This window comes from Columba livia, chromosome 5 (assembly GCF_036013475.1).
Source record: "Columba livia isolate bColLiv1 breed racing homer chromosome 5, bColLiv1.pat.W.v2, whole genome shotgun sequence".
Classification (NCBI taxonomy): domain Eukaryota; kingdom Metazoa; phylum Chordata; class Aves; order Columbiformes; family Columbidae; genus Columba; species Columba livia.
In genome coordinates, this window is record NC_088606.1 from 10,934,706 (window position 1) to 10,948,825 (window position 14,120).

Genomic DNA, 14,120 nt, shown 5'->3' on the forward strand with positions numbered 1-14,120 from the left:
GTGCAATGAACAAAAGTTTTCTACAATGCTTAAAACAGAAACAGAGGTTTCCTTCTGGAAAACAAAACAACAACGCCACCAACACACAAAAAAAACACAAACAAAAAACCACACACAAACCAACAAAAAAACCACCACCACAAACAAAACCAAACCCAGCAAAACAAAACATGACTTTCAGCTTTATTCCATAATGAACGTACAACAAAATTACCTCTTCCCTGTGTTTGGCTATGGGCATATTCACACCTTCATGGTTAGTCATTGACACAGAAGTCCAATCACTTGATTCACACTGAGACACTGAAGTATCTAGGCATAAAAATAACCAAGGGTAAGTTATTTCAATAGAGAAAGTGAAAGACCAGCAGGAGAATACGATCACAGGATTTGGAAACCTAAGTGCTACCAAATATCAATCACATACTTACGAATATTCACAGAATTAATACTTCGTAATAGGTTGATGAGATATTCTCTGTTTATAAAATTACTGTTTTACTGCTTATAAGCTACTGTTAGTGTCAAGGATGTACATAATTATATAATTCTACATTCTTTTATCTCAATAATAAAAAATAGCATTTTTGTATAGTTTGCATTACAACTGCCAAATCTACCCGTTCCAAATAACTTTTGGACAATACTGAAAAAATATACTATATTCACGTACCCATGTCTTGTTTCCCTTAAAGCCTATTGGATCCACAGCACAAAATAACCCATACTTCAATACAAAGACCACTTTATTTCTACCACTTGGCATTTAAAATGAGTCTGGTAAGTACCATGATGACTTTTCCATGTGATACAACATTCTGCAGTCTCTTTGCAGGAGTTGATCTCTGTTAGCACTGGGAAATACACAACAAAACAATCAAAACCCAACAACTTACAGTGCTACCATGAGTTTCTGCTCAGCCTCCTGCTGTCAGTTTGACCAGGAAAAAAAGAAGAGTGACTGAACAGTTGTGGAGGCAGGTGTAGATGGGGAAAACCACCTCAAGACTTCGGTAAGCTACAATTTTTGCAAGCTACAATTAGACAATTTGGCTAAAAAAACCCTCACTATACTGAAATAAAAAATGGAAATGCTTTCTGTTTTAAATGGGTTTCATCACATACTATGGCGAAAATGACTTACTTATTTGCATACAAATAATAAAAACTGTAAGAAATAAACACAGCAGCAGGAAAGAAATCTAGTGTTCTTTTTACAGAGGTAATATTTGCTGTAAAATAAAGGCTACAAACTAAATGACTGACCACACAGTTATAGCTTCCTTCCTTGGGAAGGGTTTCTAACAGTCACACAGCAGTGAAGCAGAAGCTGGCAGAAGCTCTTTTGTCCTTGTACCACATCTGAACCTGCTCCAACCCACCAAATTGTCTTTAAGTGTCAAGGAATACAAAATGACTTATTCCCACATCAAAACAAACCCCCAAAATCCAGACAGTTCATTAAGGCAGTTTCATAAAGCTGCACTGCCCAACAAAAAAGCTTCTTTACCTGCTTTCTACGTAATAAAACAGTTAATCACTGCACAGTGATTAACACCAAAACACATACAAAATGGAACTTAATATCCAATGAAAATATTAACTGTCCTTTTTAAAACACTTTTGGTCAAGTTTCTAAATATATTCCCCAGGAAAATTCATATGTAACGTTCTGTCATAGCGACACTGTACCAAGGCTGACTTGGCTTCCCTCTGGCACAAACATGTCACTACTGGGACATCAGCGGCTCTGCAGGATTTGACCAATGCTGGAAGAAACCTCAGGCTGCCACAGAAAAGATCCCAGTGTCAGCATTTTCCTGCTAAAGCAACACAGCCTTCCCACCTCCGTCAGGTCTTCCATGTAACAACTGCAATTTTGAAAAATGTGCTAAGAGTATACAGCAGAAGACAGCAACAATTCTATAGGAGTGCTTATAAAAAGAAGGACAAAAAAGTAAATTACATGTTCAGATTCACATTATAACTTTCTCTAACACAGTAAAACCCCCCTATAAGAATTAATTAACCTAAAATTCAAGTAAGAATTTTACTTAAAAAATAACAAAGGAGCAAAACGGAAACAAATGAACAACTATCAGCATTCACGTACCTGCTGAGTAACCAGATCAATTCAATCAATTTTGTATATATAATTTTTTTTCATTACTGAAATGTAACTTTTTTAATATTGCTTTTTATTTGACAGGTCTATGTCCTAAGCACAAAAGTTTGGAAAAAAATTCCACCAAAAGTAAACAGTCATCCAACGTTTGCCACCATCAATATGCAGAGTTTGAAAACTGGCAGCCATATAACCATTTAGTAGATGCTGCAAGTACTAAAAACTGGAATGGGCTGCCCAGGGGGGTTGTGGAGTCTTCTCCTCTGGTGACATTCAAAACCCACCTGGACACATTCCTGTGTAACCTCACCTAGGTGTTTCTGCTCCGATAGGTGTATTGGACTAGATGATCTTTCGAGGTCCCTTCCAATCCCTGAAATTCTGTGAAAAACTGTATGGTTTGTTTTTTTTTTCCTCTACAAAACATGTACTCTGTGCTTAAACTGAACAAAAACATTACTGAGTTTGCCTGGGGAACTAATACCATGACAACTGTGAGGCTTCTCTGTTAGTATCTAGAGCAGACAGAACAGTCTTGGGCCTCAGTAAACTGAGAATTTCAGATGAACAGCACGACCTGATCCCAGCCGCCACCAAAAGGCCAACTCGAACAAACCAAGGATATGAACTTTTTCTAAAATCCAATACAATCATCAGTGAAAAAAAAAACAAAACAAAATTGGGACTGGGAACTTGGGTAACCATCTTACAAGACATTAAAAGCCCCTGTTTGTTTTTTTTTTCCAAAGGAAAGGTTATGTTCTGAACAACAAAGACTTGCTGCAGAACAGAAATACTTGAATACACACCCCTATGAAAGTCCAAAGGTTATTCTACTAATTTAAATAACCATTCAACTCTGAACTCTATACAACACAGAGTAATTAATTTTTTTTAACATCTATGTAATAAATCCACAAATGAGAATTGCAAATACAGTGGCATCTATAGACTCAAGGAGTTACAGGACTACATTATTAAGACTCGGACAACAAACCAAACTAGCCCACACCTTTGTAAGTCATCATGCTCAAACACACACCTTGGATTCTGATGTACAGAAAACGCAGGACACTTCTAATCTGGAAATAATAAATTGAGGAAGCATCCAACTGCCCATCATGCTGTTTTATTACAAGAAAAATATTTCTGTGTATAAGAAGCATTAATGCTAATCCAGAATGAATAATGATATTAATTTCTCTATTTAGCATCAGTGCAAAAAGAAACTGAAAACTCAGTTATAAGAAAGATAAACTTGACTGCTCACTTTCTTTTCTATTATAATAAAGTTATGTAGAGATATGCCATGAGTAAAACAGTCTGTTGCCAATGGAAAGAGCAATTTTCCAACATCTCTGTTATAGTAGTCCATATAGCAGGTGTATCCCTTCTGGTACCCATTTCCTGAACTGAATTTGAAAACATCCTTTAACCCAAGATTAGATCTTCGTATTCACTGATTCTGGGAGATTGTACAACTGGATCTTGGTATTTGCCGCTAATCAAATTCAAATGAGCTGCACAAAAAAGATATATACTTGAAATTATGGAGATGCTTCTGTGTCACTGATCATTCTTCCACTGAACTACAAACACACAAAACAATTACAGTTTGCAAGCCAGCTCATGGGAAAGGAAAGCCACAGGCAACCACCAGCTTCCTGCACTGAGCCACAAAGCATCAGGACTTCACAGCAAGTCAGAGCGCAAAGTATGTGACGACAGTGCTGAATCAGCCCAGAAGAGCTTAATCCACAGCCTGGGCAAAGCGATTTTCCTTCCTGACAAGGGAAAACAGGCTAACAGTTTTCTGTGTCTTGCAGTCTTGATTGCTGAAGGATGCCCTCCAGGTAACATTAGAACTCCTAAGAAAACACCACAAGTACTTAATCTTTGCCTTCTGTTCTCCATTGCAATCCTCTTTAACTTCCACATATTTTGTATAAAAAAGGATTTGAGATGAAGATTTACTCTATGATTACTTTTCCTGCAATTAATCTGTTCTGAATCCAAAACACTTAAGGAACTCTATCACCTACATTTTTTATATTTCAGAAACCTGATCAGAAATAATGTTTAAATTGCTTCTTCTCTGTAAGCAACTACCTCACCTGGGACCTATAGGATCCTCAGAAGAAATCCATTTAATGGTGTGAAAATAATGTATCTTCATTGGAGGAGAAGGAGATTAGGCATTTATGTTTGTCCTCTCAATATAAAAGCATATGCTCTTGTAAAGAAACTGGAAGGCACAAAATTTACACTCAAGAGAACACCAAGGCACAGGCAAACACCACAACAGTTTCAGTAACTCTGCAAGGTTTAAAACAGATGAACCATTTATATAGAAGGTATAATCCACAGTTAGAACAGCAATTCAGAAAGAAAGAAGCAACAGGAGCACCAACTCTGAAACCTTCAGGGGAAACCACCTTCTCACTTTCATGTTGGGCTCCTTATTTCTTGACTACACTTGTACGCAGAGTTGGAGTGGTAAGGCCTGGTCTAGACAAATCCTTGATCATTTATGACTATTTTTCATGTTTTTAAGTAGAACATGCACTTCCAGATTGATATGGTTGATAGGCACACATGGGTCTCAGAGTTCTTGAAATCTCCATGATTACCATTTGAGAACAGTGGTCTCATTAACACATATACGTTTACAATCCTTTAAAATTAACATTACAAGTCTTACGATCGCTCACTGAGCACCTTTATTGTATTATCCTCTCATAAGGATGAAACATGAAAAATATCTGTAAGTCAAAGCCAACAACAGTAAGAACCAGGATTTTCTGATGTTTTTGTGTTATCCTACACCTAGGTGGGATTTGGCAGCTCCGTCTCAGAATCCTGCAGGAATCTTCCAGTCCCGTCACTATCCCATCTGCTGAGGGTGTCCCACTGGATCACAGCAGTGACCAGAGGAGGCATCAACACCACATGGAACAGCTCCTGGAGCAACTGAGACACCAGACCACAACACAGACAAAGAGCAGGAAAAGAGGGAAAACAGGGACAGAGGAAAACATCTAATGGATTAATAATAAAAGAGTATGCATATGCTAATATTTTAGTAATTTTTTTTAAGGTTGTTTGCCAACTAGATGGTTTTTAAGTAAGTTACAACTGGAATGCAAAAATAAATATTAGGAAGTATAAATTTCAAGGACAAACATTTTATGGTAAAACAAGTGGAAAGAGGTATTTATAAAATGAAGTACCGGGATGACTATGGAGAAATATTTCCTAACAAGTCTAAGTTACAACCTTCTTTCTTTTACAGGAGGGACACTGCTAGCATCAGTTCCATTCAAAATTAAGCAGGCCACCAGTGCTGCTAAATTGCTAGCTGCAGAATTCTGATTTAATAGCTGAAGGGCATTAAATTTTACAGTACTTCCTTGAATTAATCAATACCACTGCACCTTTAAAGAAACATTTAAGGAACTTATGCTTAGTCACCTCACTGCTGTCCTTCCTTCACTAGTAAAGCACATGAAAAACCATGGAACACCACATTCCCAAACAACAACTTCAGAAGCTTCTTCCAGTCCCTTTATTCATGCATTTTCATCATTCGACACCTCTTGCTGTCCCAGAAATTTTGTGTAGCGTCACGTGAACAAGACACCGTATTTTGTGGTGATGCGCTGCACATGCCAGACAGGTCAATGGCACCTCCTGCCTCTCCGCTGATGCCAGACCAAACAAACTGCTTCAGCACCTACATGAGTCCCAGAGGTCATATGATGTGCAGAAGCACTGAAGGACAGTCATTTCTAAATTTGTCAAATTTTGGTATATCAGCAAACGGATTGAAAAAGGTATTACAGAGAACGACACGCAGAACAGACAAAACACATAAATGTCCTTTTCTTGGGAAATCAGCTACATTAACAAATTTGGAAATTAGGAGGCACAGTAAGAGCTTGAAGCTGAGCTGTCCTGACAAGTGAGTCAGCCTCATATTGCTTTTACCAGAGCTCTTCGGAAAGAAGTGCAAGCAAATTTCTCTCTAAAGGGAGTTCAAAGTAACAATCAAGTACCCACAGAAATAACATGGAGAGAAAATGGGAAAACAGAATAAAGACGTGAATCCAATGAGTGGTATCTATTCCTGGCAGATACGCTTCAATCTACATTTATCAATACAATACACCAGACGTACGCACACGTATCTATGAAGCAGCATTATACATTGTGGTTTAAAAAAAAATAAAGTACTTACTTTTTAATACCATGCCTTATACAAAACAAACGAATGCACATACAGCATTAAATAAACAAGAAATACACAGTAAGGTTTCGTAGTTTTGTTGAGAGGAGGAGATGGGAAGAAAGATCACAGGGAGGAAATGGACAGGTTTATCTGAGTTTATAATAGAAGCCAAGTGTGTGTGTGCATTTGTATATATGTATATATATGTATATATATTATATTTTACCTGGTTTATAGACAAACCGATCATTTCCAACTCTACTTAGCTCTTGTGCCTCTGCTTGTTTGTATTTGTCAGCATATTCAGTTCCAACTGAAGGCAGCCTGAAGAGGAAAGAAACGACAAATCAATAAATGCTTCCTAATCTAATGGTCACAGATATCTCTGCAGACAACAGCTTTGTAAACTAAGTTCAGAGTCTCTATGTCAAGCAGGAACTAGTTCAATGAACCAACTTCAGAAATAAATTTTGTCCCTGCAGTTAGATACCAGCCTGAGGAAAGTGCCACGTTAAATCTTTTTGTTTGGATTAAAAAAAAACCCAAGAGCTCCCAAAATATAATTCTTTAAGTTTTTAATACCTAGGAATATCTCTTCTAATAAAAGCGCATGATCTCATCAGAACAAAGATGAAACAACTCTGTTTCAACCGTTCTTGACACAGTACAATTAAGAAAATACACACAATTATTGTGTGGTTCTCTGAAGACAGGAAAGCAGACAGGAGTAAACACAATCATCTTACTGCTTTAAGGAAAGAACTTTGGTCTTTGAGCCAAGAAGTGACTGTGGCTGGGGAAAAAACAACACACACACACAAACGCACCCCAACCAAACCCACACCATAATCACCCCATCATCTAATTTTATGGAAATTTATTACACACAAGACAAAGTCTATCCATGACAAAGAGTGAAATGGGATTAAAAAAAATTTCTCTTCTACATAGACAGTGTCAAGAAAACCACATGAATTTCACCAGGGAACAAAGCAGCATATGTACAATAACTATATGATTATTAAATCATAAGCAAACTTGGATGTAGAAGAGTTTTGCACACACTAAAAGCTCCCTCTCTTTTTGTTGTTGTTGTTTGTTTTGTTTTTTGTTTTCCGTTTTTTTTTTTTTTTTTTTAAAAAGAACACAAAAAAACAAAATAAAAACTAGGAATCAGAAACTATGGGTTTGCACTTAAATTTAAACTCTGGGCCTAGTGCAAGCTTTGGCTACACAATGCATAACAAACCTGTTTCTCAGCAGCTGTGTCTCTGAGACATCTTATAAAAGGACACCGCTGCAGAAGAATCTATTTCTTGACCCTGATAATAAGCAACACTGACTCCAAAAAACAATTAAGCTGAAAACAACAGGGCTTGTGTCACACAGCTCTCACGATAGAGTAATTCACTGTATCTTGATGCCACCAAACACCCAACTTTGGACACTGCAAACCCTGTGCCAGCGCAGCTTTGCCACAGACAGCTCATTCACATCAGTCGTTATTTCGGAAACACCCCGTACTTAGCACTTACTGCTGTCAATGAAACAAGAACTGGCTTCTTATCCTCTTTTAAGAATATTTTAGGCATGTAGCTAAGGCAGTTTTTCCCTGGATCACAATTATTTTTTAAAGCAGAGTTCAAGAAGAACGCGTACATCTGCCCAACTGCTACAAGAGCAACAGCTGCCTATTTTCGGCAAGCAAACTGTAGTATTTTCATCACTCTAATCCTTCTGGAACAGCTGGGACAGGGAACACTCCACGATAAGCCTGAATCTGAGGTACAAGTCAGAAAAGTTCATGTGCATCACATCAGACCACTTGTTAAGTAGGTCATTCCATGGAATGTATATTAAATACAAGTAAAACTCAAAAATACTATTAAGGTCTCAAAGTTGAGCATTCAGTGGTTGAAAAGAACATATGTAAGTTTTGCCAGGCAATCTCAATTTGGCAGCATTGTATGCACATACAATACAGATTTTAGTGATCTAACCAATTATTTTTCCTTTCTGTAAGACTGCAGCCTCACCAAGTGCACTGGACACACACCTTCAGGCAAGAAAACCTGGTTATGTAGTATATACAACTTGTCCTTCAGTCCTCTGCAAGAAAAAAACGCCATCTGATTAAGACAGTAAATGCTGCCATGGAGGAGCAGGTATTACTTGACTTCAGAGCCCTGAGCAATAGCAAACAAATCACTTCAACAAAAAACCTCCACGGAGGGGTAGGGGCTAAGGATGGGAAAGGTAGAACTGTGATCCTCATTTGCTGCAAAAACCTTGCAGAAGCACCAGTATTTAAGCAGCAACTAAAGTCAGCTATGAAATGGTTTTATGTAATACCATTCAACTAAATGCTCCTGGAGACGGAGTATTAAGCAATTCAAAATGAGCTCACAAAAGTGCGCCCGTGCTTTTGACCTCTGCCTGCACAGCTCCAGGAAAATGAGGACAGTATAACCTCGGTGATTTGTGAGAACACATTAATTGGTTTTGTTTGGTTATCTGGATATTTTCTTTCAGAAATTAGGTTTTCCATCTTCAGAAAACAGCGTGCAATAAATAAACCTCAGGCTACAAAATGAATGAAGAAAATATTTAATAGCCAGTCATTAAGAATGAACATTGCTCACTCGATGCACTGAATCAGGGTACAGTCTTGGGGAAAATAATATGCAATTGGGGAAATGCATATGGGCATATGAAATTAACAAACAACCTTCATTACACCATTTCTCAATGTTTCAATGCTGAGCTTTGCAGCTTTACAAAATTAAAAGCTTACAGAATGTTATTTTTTAAACAAAATGGGGAAAAATATCATTATTAAGCCCTCTGGCACACTCCTAAGTCATTAGAACAATACAATCCTTACAAGTAATCTTTAATTAGCCATCAATAGGAATTATCTCATATATACCTGGACAAACAGAAAGGGATGGAACATTTTTCTAATGAGTTTCAACAAACGTTTGCTGACAGCAGAGGAATGACAAGATTCAGAAAATTCAAATCCACTCCAGGCTAGGAAAGAACAAGACTAATGAAGGGAGCTTTCTGGATTCTACTTCTGAAGCTCGTCTCTATCTGATATACCCATTATCTCTTCCCCGTTTCTGTTCCCTCTGACACAGTGAAAACCCACATTTCAGTGCACCTGCCCTGCTGAAGCATATATTGCTTAGGCTTTCCAGATTCCAGCCTTGTTGCTCACCTACCTTTAGACTCCCCCAGGTCTTGTGATCCCCCAAATACATTACAGCATTGCTAAATGATGACTCGTCAGTTGCACGCAGGAAACACATTCAGAATTTTAACAAATTAAGTGGCTGTAAAAAGAATTTTTTTACTCTAATGCAATTACTGAAAACTTAATGTCATCAATTTAAGGGAACACAGGAGATTTCAGATGCTGTTTTTTCTTACTTCACCCTCATTTAAAAAAATTTGAGATTTTGACCTTATTCAAATGAAGGGCATGTTTCCTCCTCAAAAGTGGCCAGATTTCTGCAGCTGAACCTGCAAACATACAACATTACGTCCATCCTTAGTGAACAACTGCAGACAAAATTTAAAAAGCACTGAGAACACTATCGATCCCTAACGTCACTCAACAACAAGTAAATCTTGATATGCTCTAGTATCTGTAAAACCTAACATGTCAGCTACCCATAAATGTGTACGCATCTCAAGATCTACCTGTTTCAGGAAATACTCAAAAGCAGCAGACATGGGAACTTGGAGCCTGACAAGCAGTGGCCAGGAGGACATCCTCTATACAGGGAAAGAGGTAGTACGTGGCATGACCCTTTTAGGAAGAAAATTAACACTGTTTCTGCTGAAATCACAGACTACTTTCATTATTCCTTACCATCTAGTTTAACTGCTATAACATTTTTATGAAGTGTGACTGATCTTGGCACATATGACTACTTCAATTAATTTTGAGCATTTGATTGGGACAAAACCTTTAAAAATATTTCTTATTTGGGTTTAAAGGAAAATGGCATGTCATAAACATAAAACTAAATGCAGCTGCCACTTCAGGGTAATTTCTAGAAGGGAAACACATTTTAACACCAGAAATTGTTGACACATCCAATTGTAAATGCTCTCCAATACACAGAGGGTGCCTTTCTTCAAATAAATTCAGCTAGAGAAAGGTCTTCCTTTTCTTCAAGCTATAGAGTGACCTCTAATAAGCCAACAAGGCCATCATAACAGAGTGCATTCAGTAAACGCTTGTATTTGAGCATTTGAAGTATTAACCAAAGCATTTTTACATATACTTAGTTACCAAAACCAGAATCAATTGCGCAGTCTCAAGCACAAGTGTGACAGGTAATTTGTTTGGCTCTTTTCTGTGACATATACTACAGTGCCAATGAACACATGTAATACCTCCAGAAGTGATGCTTGAAAAATGACCTATTAAATGAATAGATACATACAGTCTTATTCCCTGAAAAAATAACTACTTAGCAGGAAACCTCACTGTATAAAGAAAATATTCAAGTATGTAATGAAATTCCAAGGATTAAGATGCTTGCTTATCCAATTTCCGACCCAGTCTCCAACTACTTATTTTTGGGGTATAAGCTCCTATTTAAGGTCATATAACTTCAAGAACATTTCCATCTTGGAGACAAACAACTAAAAAAATCCAAGTGTTCTAGGGCTGTGTTTTTAAAAGTTCTTATAGATGTACTTTTTGCCGATTTACATCCTGCCTCATTTGACACAAAAATCACTGTTCACATGGGACCGAGAGCTGAACATAAAACTAGTGTCACTTATTCCACAGATGACAAGAGGAGCAGTGCCCTAAGCCATGGCTTCTAGCACACACACCAGCTGTCCACCTACTTTGAGATCTTTGGGGGCAAATCACTTGAAAAAAACGCTTAGCCTTATAGCACACAGAGCAATATTTTGCTGTACAATTTTAGTATGATATATACAGTAGACTGTTTCAAAGCCTCTTCTCTGAAACTAAAATAATGTGACACTTTACATAACCGAACATTTGCCATGACAGTAAATAACCTTCTGCTGGGTTTACTGAAGGACATACTAAAAATTCCTTTTAACTGGCAGTTGGTGTCCCATACTTTTAGAAGACTGGTCTTACCTGCACAAATACACTACCTTTAACAAAGTAATGTACTGTAATTCAAAAGCCATAATGTTTCAGTCACAAAAATAGATTGTTAAAATAATTCAGAATAAGTGAAATGTATGAAATACTAAATCTGTTAAGTGATTTACAGATTATTTTAAGAATCAATGAGGTGCACGCTTTTTCCCACTCGAGCTGTTCTGAAAAGGTAATTAGCTAGATTTGAAGTCTTTATATATGAGCATCTTAAAGGCTTGCACTGCTCTTTCTCACAGCAGTTATTCAGAGTTCCTGTTTTAAAAGCTGGAGAGATGGAGAGACAGAGGGAGTGCACTAAAACTACTTTACAAAATCCTGAAAAGCTCAAATGGAAATGTTTGGATTTGGATAGATCATATAAACTCAACATCTCAGAAACATTTCTTCTATGTCAAACTAATAGCTCTGCAAAACTTTCCATCTTCCACCTTAACCACAGTTAAAATCCAAGAAAAATAACAACCACAAATGCCAGGACAAAACATCCCAAATCCTCAAGTTTACTGTCTCCTGCTTTGGAGGTTCAGGCCAGTGGGGGAAGCTGGGATGCAGTGCTGGGTTTCACAGAACTGGACTCTTCTTGGAGATGAGCTGGTGATGAGCTCCTCTTTCTGCAGCCACAGCCCAAACAGGGACGTTTGGAAGAGCGCAGCTGTCACCTGTGGCAGATGGTGACAAGCCACACGAGCAACTACCTCTCTACCACACATGAAACACTTGATATTAGAAACTAATGTTGTTATAATTACTTACAAATTAGAAGGTAGGTGGGTGATTATATTTATTTACTTTAATCAAAAGCACAATTCCTCTATCAAACATTGTTTCTGATCCTTCAGCAACACTCCCACAGCACTCCTTAAAACTTCAACATTCATCCTTCCTCTTCAGCCAGAAAGGCAAGGAACTTGACCAAAAAGAAAAAAACCTCTCATAACAAGAAAATTAAAACAAAAGCATTTGGTTATCAACATGGTAAAATCCAGCTTAAATCTCTGAATAAAATATAACGCAAGTCAAAGACTGTGCTGAATTAAAAAATGCTCATGAACACTAGTATCAAATGCAAGAACCCCTCAATTTCAAACTAATGCTTGTAACTCCCCTGCCTATTAGTGAAGTGTCACCAGCACCAGAGACATTAATGCTACAGACAGTCCAACTGGAAGAAATCAGCTTCAAACGTGCCCAATTTTATTACTCGCAGCAACAGAAGTACAATAGCTCACATAACTTTCTGTCAGTTAACACTGTTAAAAGAGAATTATTACTGTTCACAGCTGTCACAGCAAAGACCAAACAGGAGTCTTACCAAGAGGACTCTCATGTATGCCCATGGTAAGTTTTGTTCATAGTTGTTAAAAAGCAAAAGCCGCAGTCTGAAGCGATCACAGGAGGTAGACTCACCATATGTCTGCAGCCTGAAACAGCTACAGCGAGTTGTTCTGTCAAACTGGAAGAAAAACGTCTTGCAAAGTTGATCATTAAATCCGAAGAGTGAGGCTGTGTCTATAAATGGAAGCAAATCATGCAACCTGCTAGGTAGACAGCTACAAAAATTAAATCTTGCTTTTCACAGAAGGCTGGTAGCATTGGTAACCTTTCCATGTAACTGTACCGGGCCTGGCCGCAGTTAATTTTCTTCATAGCAGCCCTATGATGCTGCGTTTGGGATTTGTGGCCAGAAAAAACCTCCTAGCAGATTGATGTTTTAGTTATTGCTGAGTACGTTTACACAGCATCAAGGCCTTCTCTTTCTCACACTGCCCCAACAGTCAATAGACTGGGGGGTGGGCAAAAGGTTGGGAGCAGACACAGCCAGGCAGGTAACCCAAACTAACCAAAATATATTCTATGCCATATAATGTCATGCTCAGCAATAAAAAGGGAAAAGATGGGGGTTTCAGGTTTGCCATCTATTGCTTGGGAACTGGCTGGGCATTGGTTTACCTGTGGGAGGTGGAGCATCGCTGCTTTTCCATGAGTTGTTTTCTTTCTCTCTTCTTCCAATTCTTCACATCTTAAAACTGCTTTTATCTCTACCTCCAGTTTTCTTACTTTCACTCTTCCATTCTTCTACCCCATCCCACCGGGTATGAGTGGGGAATAAGTGAGGGGCTGCCTCCTGGGCGTAACTCACAATAACGTGTCAGCCCTTCACACAAAATCCAAGGCAGCAAACAGTAGTATGTAACTGTATCACTTACAGATGCTAACAGAGAAATACGGAACATATACCACTATGCCAATGTGTTGAAATGTTAGCTAGCTAGCAATGGTTATGATCTGCTATCAACATTTTTGGTCAAATAAGGAGTGTAATAATTTCTTGGTATGTCATTGTGAGTGTCAGTCATAAGGAAAGATATACTTCTTGCCTCTTTCAGTCGCAAGAGTCAGTAGCATCTCAGATGGTATAGATGCCATAAAATCTTCCAAAGTAAAGAATAAGAAGGTTCTCCTCCACCTGTTCTCACCATTTGTCACTTTGCTGTTCACATCAGTGCAACAGTCTGTTAAATGGAAGCATTTCTGAAAGGTTGATTTCATTTTTATCTAGAAACACTTCTGTGAGGTGGTTTAAAAGCACGGCACCATAC

The 14,120-nt window shown here is 38.0% G+C and overlaps 1 protein-coding gene across 5 annotated transcripts in view; it reads right to left on the reverse strand.

The window, feature by feature from the left end:
* TDRD9 (tudor domain containing 9) overlaps positions 1 to 14,120 on the reverse strand; it is an 83,719-nt gene that overhangs the window by 56,753 nt on the left and 12,846 nt on the right. For all 5 annotated transcript variants that reach the window (XR_010472733.1, XR_010472734.1, XM_065063347.1 and 2 more), the window contains exons 2-3: positions 6,580 to 6,677; positions 215 to 312 (exon numbers count right to left, since the gene is read on the reverse strand). Coding sequence is in view for 3 of the 5 variants with exons in the window: in XM_065063347.1 (XP_064919419.1) it covers positions 215 to 312; positions 6,580 to 6,677 (196 nt within the window). In the remaining 2 variants the exon portion in view is untranslated. The remainder of the gene's footprint in view (positions 1 to 214; positions 313 to 6,579; positions 6,678 to 14,120) is intronic.